The 9,759-nt window shown below is 46.0% G+C and overlaps 1 protein-coding gene across 1 annotated transcript; it reads right to left on the reverse strand.

Annotated features, from left to right (window-relative positions):
- Positions 1-2,769: 2,769 nt before the first annotated feature.
- LOC127317859 (sucrose synthase 1) lies at positions 2,770-8,373 on the reverse strand. Its single transcript, XM_051348458.2, has 16 exons — positions 8,234-8,373; positions 7,318-7,428; positions 6,861-6,981; positions 6,622-6,773; positions 6,324-6,516; positions 6,037-6,155; positions 5,728-5,944; positions 5,547-5,642; positions 5,271-5,444; positions 5,076-5,192; positions 4,823-4,989; positions 4,511-4,735; positions 3,853-4,171; positions 3,510-3,754; positions 3,141-3,279; positions 2,770-3,053 (listed from the first exon to the last, which is right to left on the reverse strand). Exons 2-16 carry the CDS (start codon positions 7,410-7,412, stop codon positions 3,006-3,008), a joined length of 2,427 nt encoding a protein of 808 aa, XP_051204418.1. The 5' UTR covers positions 7,413-7,428; positions 8,234-8,373; the 3' UTR covers positions 2,770-3,005.
- Between the last annotated feature and the right edge of the window lie 1,386 nt (positions 8,374-9,759).

The following is a 9,759-nucleotide window of genomic DNA, read 5'->3' on the forward strand; positions in this document are numbered from 1 at the left end:
CGGAAACCCGCACGAGCCTCTCGAAGAGCAAAACCGAACAGTACAACCCCGACGCTCCGGCGGCAGGCTCGTCGGATGGCCGCCCGGAACTCGGCCAGAAAAAGCTCAAAGATCTCAAAAAGATGGGCCATCCCGCCGAGAGGATGCAGACGTCGTTCGACAAGTGCTGGGCCGACGCGAGGACGCACGCCGCCGGGATGAACGCCAAGTTCGACGGCAGGTGGAGGGAGATGCTCGCCAACCAAGGCGCCCGGATCGCCCTGCTGAAGACGGCGGCGGCGAAGAAGAGGAACACAGACTTGGCGTTTCTGATGAGCGGCAACACGAACCTGATGGATCCTGAGACGAGGATTTGGTACGCCGGCCATCGCACCGACATCTTCCGACCCACTCCGGCCAGTGCTTCGTCCTCATCGGCTACGACGTCGACTGTCGTCGCTTCGACGTCGACTACGGCCGCAGCGACATCGGCCGCCGCTTCGACCACGGCGTGTGAGGAAACTGGGCCGTCAGACACCGCCGTGACAGACGGGACTGCCGACACCCCTGTTTCAGTGTAATTTCCCTCCGATCGCCGATCGGTGGCTGATCCTTTTGCCGATCTGGCCGTATTTGTAGCGGGATGACGTTTTGTTTCAATTTCGACTTTGTCCGCCGAACTCCGGGTGGACGATTGGAAATCTGGTTCTCCCCACGAATTAATTTCGTCCAATCCGACGATTGTTTCATCCGAATTTCGGTGTGAGAAAGCCAAACGAGTGGAGATGCTCTAAGGATCGATGTGCAAACCAAACACACCATCCGCAATGATTTCAGCTCAGCCACCGTGGCATGTCGCTATTGTCGGTAAACCACATGCTATGGCCTCGATAACAGTCAGGCCAAATGCTTCATAGAATGCAGGCTAAGAAAACAAAAAAGATTCAAGGGCGTTTTATTACTTAATAAAGTTTAAGCATTATACGTAGTCTCTGCATAGCGAAGATACACGCAACTATCCCATAAAGCAAAGAACAAAAATAACTAGATACAAAACGAGTGCCAAAAGTCTAAACGGTCATCTAGACAGGAGTAGCCGCAATCTTAAGATTATGCAATCACTCATGTTGGATAATGAACTTCTTCGCCGCATTTCAAACACGGATCATCTGATCTGATATCCACCGGTTACCTTGAGCTTGTACTCGTCAATGAGGTTGTACATCCTTCGGAACTCACCCTGCTCCTCCCTATCTTGGACTCCTTCCCGTGCGAAGACTTGGACCGATGTGAAATCCACTTGGACTTGATCGAGGTCGACCGGTGCGGTGTCAGGGACGTCGCGAACGGGGCGGGGCGAGGGCCGTGTGGCGGCTGGGACAAGCGGTGGGAAAGGCGACCGCGAGTGTGAGAGAACCTTCAAAGGGGGGCGGTGCTGGCGGTAGTGAGGGAGGCGCTTCGGAGGAAACGAGTGGAGAAACAACTAAATCACAGAGGTACTGGCTGACTATATGCCAACTAGCAAGACTCATGGAAGATTGTACTATTTTATTTTTGTTGCAAAACAAAGAGTGGCAGCTAATTGCGACCATCTTGTAGAATTTTTAAGATGCAATTTTAGAAGTAAACAACAACTCGAAAAAAATTATAAAATAGCTGATAAGAACCTCGACAGATACAGCAGATACTTGCTTAGAATTTATTTATTTTTGCGGGTATACTTGCTTAGAATTCTGATCAGTAGCTATACTCTCCGGCATACAAGATCAAGTAGCAGCATGAGGGAGGATTGGAGAATCTGGGGGAGAGCTAGGCCTAGAAGCAGGAGGGAGAAGCTCAGATACGTCTCGTTTTACAGTTTGTGGCTTTCAAAAGACGGCGCCTCCAGGAGCTTCAGGCGAAGAGCCATGGGATCAGCTCGTCCAAGCCTGTCCACTGAATCAGGCAGTTTGGCGTCATTCACGTTTTGACTTGCGTAGCTGGTCCACCTCCTCTCGGGTTTCACTTCTCAGTGCTGCTTCTTGCCTTCTCCTAGCTCTGCATCCTCGACGTCCTTGTCGACATACCAGGTCCGTGACAAGAACGTTGCACAACGTGAAATCCAACACGCATCACTTTGGTGCACCCTAGCAGCCATAGCTCGAGTGGTGTGATGTTCCTTGTCCCTATGGTGAATATCGTCACCCCTAACGGCGGCTAAACTACCGACCGCGAAAGTGGCCAACAGTGGAGACAACAGGAACACAAACACTAATGCATTTTCTGGTACCTCCCAATCCTCACCATCAGGTTTTCGCCAATCTGATATGTGCATTCAGATTGACTTGTGCGCTTAGCCCTGCTGATCTAGTGTATTAATCTAAAAATATAGTACTGTACGTTGCTTCCAAATGGATTCTACTAACTAATATTTATCGCTCTGGCCTTCCTTCACCTCCCTCGGCTCTCTTTAAACTGAAACACCTCTCTCGGTTCAGGAAGCTTTCTCTCACTTATAAGGTGGCTATTGACATTTACTACAACATAAAGGGTGCTGCGACACAGAGTAGGTGGCATTTTGTTGCGTGTGTAAAAGAGCTGCAATATGCTCCACACAAACTCCACAGCTGAAAAAACTTGCGCCAAATTTGAATTAACAGTGAAGTTTATGCTTGTTTTGATCACGTTGGACAAAGGTAATTCTTCTTAAATCGCTCAGCTGTGATGAGTCATCGCAACTGGTAATTCCCATGCACTGGCACACGACGACAATCATCAGGTTGATCCATGACAAGTGAGAATTGGAAAAGCTTGAGGCAACAGAAGATTGCATTGAATTATAAGAGATGAACAATACGGGCAGGCGTTTATTGAAGACAACATATGCAGCTAGCAGGAACCAGAAAAGCACTGCCCAAAACCTCACACAAGTGCCGGAGACATCCAAGTACACACTCCACAATAGACCAAATGAAAACTACGGTAGACAATCAAATCATAGCGCAGCCAACACTTCGCCCTCTGAAGGCACCTCTTCATGTCCCACACTAATTGTCCGTGTTCTCGCCATCGACAGCCAATGGAACTGCAGCAGCCTGCATCCAAGAGAAAAAATTAGTAAGTGGCTAGTTTGCAGAAATGGACATTGCTGTACATCGCTCTCTGACAGTCAGGTAACTTACCAGGCTGCGGTACTTCAGAGCGTAGAACATCTCAAGGTAACGGCGAGTCTCACGCCTCTCAAGGTTACTCACATACTTCCAGAAACCATATACACCAGTCAGGGTCATCAGCCTCTCTGAGTACAGCTTCCAGGTGTACCTGAACATTGCGAAGTAATAGGATCAATATTTGATCATAGAAAAATGAAGCCATACACTAGTATCTGGCATGATAATGCAAATCTATTATATCACAACAAATATGCTTCTACATAACATGTGAGTGCAAGCACTCATCTAGCCCATTTCGGTTTTTCTCAATCAAGATGATAATTTCTTCGGCATATTATAACATGTAAATTGAGTGGACTGCAAGAGTAGAATACGTACTTCTCATAAATTCTCTTCAGGCCACCTTCCGACATTTTGTCCCAGTAGGTTGGATCCGCCGTGGATTTCTCAAAGAAGTTGACCAGGATATCTGCAGCCTTGTCACTGTGGTAAGGATCGATGTGCAAACCAGAGACACCATTCACAATGATTTCAGCTGGGCCACCATGGCATGTCGCTATTGTGGGCAAACCACATGTCATGGCCTCGACAACAGTCAGGCCAAATGCTTCATAGAATGCAGGCTAAGAACAATTGAAACAAGAGTTCAGCACAATTCAAACTCAAGGTTGTTTTTCTCAAACAAGTAATTATGCTAGAATATGACACAGCATGTGCTTACCTGAACAAATGCGCCCTTGGTGTCACAAATGTAGCGGTACAACTCTGCATTGCGAACACGGTTCATCTGAGCTGAGATCCACCGGATATGGCCCTCCAACTTGTACTCCTCAATGAGACTGTACATCCTTTTGAACTCAGCCTGCTCCTCCCTATCCTTGGACTCCTTGCCATGGTCACCAGCGACAATCACAAGGTTTGCCAAATCCTTCAGATGAGCATTCTTACCGAACATCTCAACCAAGCCTGTCATGTTCTTCACACGGTCAAGACGAGCCATTGAGAAGATGATAGGCTTGTTCTTGTCCTTCAATACAAACCTGCACAAAATTTTTAAAAGGATTTAATGCTCAAACGGTATAGCATGTACTGTGGTCTATATGTCCATACATGAAAAAGTAAGCAGTTGTTTTAAGCAATTTTCCAGATAAACACTGAAGTCCTAAGCCAGATGAGAGCCTGGGACACAATAATTATTGTTCTGTTATATTAAAGGTTGTATGTTTAAGAAGTTCAGGTCAGAAACGGTTAGGTATTGCCACTAAACAAAGGTCTGATGGACCAGAAAAAATGGACAGCTGCATCAGAAAAGCAAGTGTAATATTTTTTTTTAAATCATTGCCAAAGAAAAGCGGAGTAATCAGCAGTTCAGTGCTCACTTGTGTTCAGAGTTCTCAACATCGCTGTAAAGGAGCTCTTCAATTTCAGGGTGGAAGGCAGTAAGCCTCTTGTCAGTTTCAGTGTATGGGAAGTAGACAGTCATATCTGCTCCAGGAGAGACAATGTTGAACTTGGGATCGAACACGTCAATCCCATGGACAACACGGTAGAGATCAGGGAGGGTGAAAGCAATGTGAGACTCATACTGGCCCACGCTGTCCTTGCTGCAGAAAGGAATGAAGGAAGCATAAGATAAACATTGTACTACTAGTACAACCAGCAATATTTTGCTGAAAATATGTAGAAGTTACCTTCCAGCAATTTCCTGGAATGTGCTGGTGATGATGAAATCAGTGTGATTCATGGCAATAAGGTCAGCAGTGAACTGGCATGAGAAATGGTATTGGCTGTCAAATTTGTCCAAATATATGTCTGAGTTTGGGTACTTTGTTTTCTCCAAAGCATGGGCAATGGTGCACTGTATTCATATAGAAGATTAATTAGTAACTTCTCTAACTGAAAACAAATAAAAATATCGAGAGACTCAGTGACAACAAAACACACCTGGGTAACTCCCAACTTATGCGCAAGCAGAGTGGCGACAAGGTTACCGTCACTGTAGTTGCCAATAATGAGATCAGGCTTGGTCTGCATTTCTCTCATGAGTTCGTTTGCAACATCCTGTACCAACATGTATGATCTCAGAATATGCATACTATGTTCATCTCTGTAAGATGGTCTATCGAATAAAGCATTTACCTCGGTGTATGTCTCCAGGTATGGCCAGACATCAAAACGAGAGATCCACTTACGGAGGATCCCCTTCTCAGTTCTGAATGGAACACGGAGAATGTCAGTGTGCTCAGTCCCAATAACTTTCTCCAGCCGCTGGCCACATGTAGTTCCAACAGCATCAGGCAACAGCCTGGTGACCTGCATAAGATAAAATTGTGTGGGCACATTTACTCAATCACTCACAACAAACTGACAAGGTCTTACAAGCTGGAATATTCAACATTGTTATCTCAAACATACAATGAGGATCTTAGGGGTTATGTCAAGGCCTTGCTGCTTAATCCTCAGAAGCATCTCATTCTCCAAAGCACGGACTTGATCCAAGATGTACACAACCTGTAATACAATAGCATGTGAGATCAAAACTAGAAAAGCCTAGAAGTACTAGTTAACATGCAATTAGATTTTAAGCAGCCTTTACCTGGCCACCAGTATCAGGGTATCCCAACACATTGGATTGAGCAAAATATCCGTGTGGAGACAGGATAACAACATTGAACATCATTGGTATAGTTCCAAGGAACTTCTCCAAGCTGGCTGGATCAGGGGCCTCAAGTAGATCAAGAAGCAAGTGGATGGAGTCCTGTACACGCTTAGCGGTGTCGCCCCAACCCTTCTCCAAGCCAAGCTCTTGGAACCTGCACCCAAATCATGAAGAAATCATGCGAAACTATTTCCATTTGCAGTTCAACCTGAGCTAAGTGGTGAAGGCAATTTATAAGGAAATAACCTGTGGTTGAACTCAGAGGACGGGGTGTCCTCAGGGATGCTCGTTAAATACTCTTCTGCCTTTCTAAGGGCTGACTGGAGCCCACGAAGGCTCTGAATTCTGTCATTTAGCATCATTGTCTGTAATTGAAAACAGCATTTTGTTACTGAAGAAGCATGGATCAACTCATAAAGTGGTTCTCTAAAGGATTTCATGGTCCATAGGTGATTTAAGATTTCAAGCAATTATCACAACGAAAACTTTTGAAGTGCATATCACTTGGCAGGTTCTATGTATTGGAAGCTTACCGTGCCCTTGTAGTTATGGGCTTTCAGGAAGTTCAGTAGTGGGTAGAGGCTCTCCTTGTCCTGGAACAGCTTGGAAGACAGGTGACGGTTAAGGAACTGCACCCCATTTCCAATGGACTTGGACATGGAAGGACGCGGGAAGGAAGCATTGAAAGGCTCAAAATCAAGCTCAAGCACAAACTTGCTGCTGGCGCTGTTGTCAAGAAAAAGAGATGGAATCCTTATAAGGTTATTATTCACGACATGTAGAATGTACAATGTGTGCCTACAACTGCTAAGATTTCATTCTGCAACTTACTGCTCATCAACAAGCTGTTCCTTGAATGCTAGGTACTCGGAAACTGTCAGCTCCTCAACAGCCAACTCGCTAACATTCACCCGTATGTAGTCCCAGACACCGGGCCTAGGCCTGATGGCCAGTGCAACCCATGGGGGCAGCACAATTGCTTCCTACATTGAACTCAAGCAAGCAAATTAGATTCCCTGGTGTATAAGTTTCAACTGAAAGCACTTGACTAGGGATGTTGCCGCCATTACCTGAGCAGCACGGATAATGTCTTCAAAGGGTGCATATCTCTCTTTGTCAGCCTCAAACAAGGCTTCAAACTCAGTGAGCAGCTGGTGGCGCTGAAGCATTCCTTTGCCCTGGTGAACATACCTGTAGAGAGTGATATTTGAGAAAAAGAAACAGTATAAACAGCACTGTGTAAAAGAGTATAATGGAGCCTAGGTAAAAGAATCAATATTCAACTTGATCCAAATTCCTGTGGTGGAGCTCATGAAAAAATATTACAGGCCAACATACTATTCCTGAATAACTATGCAAGATCAAGGTCCGAACTTATGCATATGCATCAGTATATCTATTATTCATCGTGCTTTGCTACAAACTAACTAAAGGCAGAGATGACGAAATTTATACCATGTTAACATTTTTTGGGTAGCAGAACAGAGGTTATTTCACAGAGAGGTAGGCATGTTTTCAGATCCTTACTTTGAAAAGAGGGCAATGAGCTCGTTAGGATGGGAGGAGAAGGTGGCACCAAGGCGCTCCCGGAGACTGTGGAGACGAGTCAGCTTGGCAGCCATGGCTCAGGACACAAAACTGCAGAGCAAGATAAAGATTTTCAGTTAGCCCAGAAGAATCAGAACATTTGCACAATAAATCAAGTAGATCATGCTAAAGCATCAATAATCACATCAACACACCACACCAAGGACTGGACTTTCTAAATAAAAAAAAATGCTAAGGTATGCGATTAATCTCAGGCGAAACTTTTAATAATCTTGCAGATCCAAAATAGCGAAGCAACGGGACGATAGACTAAGTACTGATCTTTCAACGAACTAAATCAAGCACCGACTCCACACCAAACTAGAGTCGTTCGAATGTTTCGGACAGGGGTAAAAAGGCAACAACTGAGCAAATGGGTGTAGAGATTTTCAGATTATTGGGCATCTGTAACCCAGACACATTTCTCCGCAAGAAAAGTCAACAATTTTATTTGCGAGGGCAGTAAATTTTCTAACTGACTCTGGTAAAAAAAAAGATTGGGGGAAAGGAGGAGGGTCCGCTCATAAACCACTAGAGGACATGAGAATCTGCAGGCAAGCAATCTAGGGGAGATTCGGGTGAGAGAACCCCACAAACTCAAGAACATGTGTCAGCAAAACCGAGGCGAGATTGAGCTGACGACCCACCAAAGACCAACAAGAAGAGCAGGAAACCCCAAGAAAACACATTGGAGCAACCAAACTGGAGCAAGCCCGATCAATAAGGTGTACAGGTAGCCCCAAAGTCCAAGATTTCAGGCCATATTAGCTAGAAATCGAAGCAAAATCCCGCCCAAGAACAGAGCAGTGGGATGGAAAGAACTAGTTTACTACATCAGAAGCAGAGGTTCACATACCAAATGGCGAGGTGTGTGAGGGGAGAAGCCAAACGGCGGAGGGTTTCTCAAGATCCAGAGGGGCTAATAAATAGACAGGAGCAGCAAAAACCCCAGTCAGAGGTGCTGGGAGGGACAGGTGGTGGCTAACCAGAGTGGTATTGGTAATGGTAGGACCTTTCAGCTGAGACAGTGGATAACACCAAATTACTGTGCCCACAAAATACTATAATGTCCTGGTGTCACTAATTACGCATAGTATGCGCAAGAATCCAATAAGCATATGCTGGCCCAGCTACTGGCTGCTTTGCTAAAGTTTCAACCTTTTTTTCCTCCAATATAAACTGCATGTTGATCTTGACAGGTGCACACAGTCGACTCAAGGACTGGATTGAAATGAAAGGGGGGAAGAAAGTGGATGCTTCGCTTTTTCAAGCTCTGGAAATATCAAATTGGATTAGGTGGTGATGAGGAAAAGTTGGTGGTTTGACGGCGACGGGTCGGATTACATCTAGAAACCAACGGATAAGAGCAATGAGACTGACTTGGAAAATAAGCAAAGAGGATGATGACTAATCCACCTAGCGATGACAAGTGGGCCCTATCACGGGAGACACACATCCCCCTTCTAGAAGCTTTGGGCTACGCTCTACAGGGTAGTATGCCAGAGACAGTGAGCACAAAGCTCGTGGCCGGAAACCATGGGGAAACACCAAGAACAAGAGCATAAAGCTAGTGCTAATTAGCATACCAGGTGGCGATTCTCTGGTGATGTTAGTTAGTTAAGCATGATTGTCATGCTCTAGTGGCATCAGAAAAGGACGGGGCATAGCGAAAAGATCGCCCAGATAATATTTGTGGAAAACAAAGCACCGGTTCTTGGTCCTTGCAAAATGCGCCTAAACTACGCCGACCTGACGGACAGCGAGCTCGCGTCGACGATGCCGCTGCCTGCGACAACAGCCCTACGTTGGGAACAAGAAGAACAGAGAACATCTCTTTCGTAGGAAAAGCATTAGAGAAGATGCCCAAAAACCATTGAAGTACTGTAGTATTTTGCAAGGGAATAAAGCACACACTCTAACAAAGTCTAATGAGCGGCATTGCGACGAAGAGGAGAGACGCATTACCTCGCAAAGGAGAACACCAAACGTGGACGACGCTGTGGGGAAAAATCTCGCAGAAGTGAATCAGATGAGACGACGGGTTTGGGATGTGGCAGAAGTCGCCGGACGAGGAGCGTTTTATAGGGGAGGAACGGGGTCGAGTAATTGGTTAATTACTCCTCCTCCGACGTCCTGCCCTGCGCAGCAAGCCATGGTTTTGGATTGGGATTGGGATTTTGGTTTTTGGTTTTGGTTTTGGGCCCGGATTACGCACGTTCCATTCCATTCCCATGGGCGCCGACCGGTAAAGCAGAGACGAGCAGAGCACACATGGTGAGACTGAGACCGACGGACGACGCGGCGTCCTCGATCTCCTCCCGCTTTCCGAACGAAACCGCGGAAACGGCTGCCGGTTTTGCGTCTGGGTTTGCATCCCCATTG

This window comes from Lolium perenne, chromosome 7 (assembly GCF_019359855.2).
Source record: "Lolium perenne isolate Kyuss_39 chromosome 7, Kyuss_2.0, whole genome shotgun sequence".
Lineage (NCBI taxonomy): Eukaryota > Viridiplantae > Streptophyta > Magnoliopsida > Poales > Poaceae > Lolium > Lolium perenne.

Bases quoted from the DNA above. Each gene is read 5' to 3' on its own strand.
- LOC127317859 (XM_051348458.2), bottom strand. From the start codon at position 7,412: ATGGCTGCCAAGCTGACTCGTCTCCACAGTCTCCGGGAGCGCCTTGGT. The intron at 4,172-4,510 runs GTGAGCACTGAA...AATTTTGTGCAG, and splicing joins GTTGAGAACTCTGAACACAA to GTTTGTATTGAAGGACAAGA. The intron at 3,755-3,852 runs GTAAGCACATGC...AATTGTTCTTAG, and splicing joins CCAAGGGCGCATTTGTTCAG to CCTGCATTCTATGAAGCATT.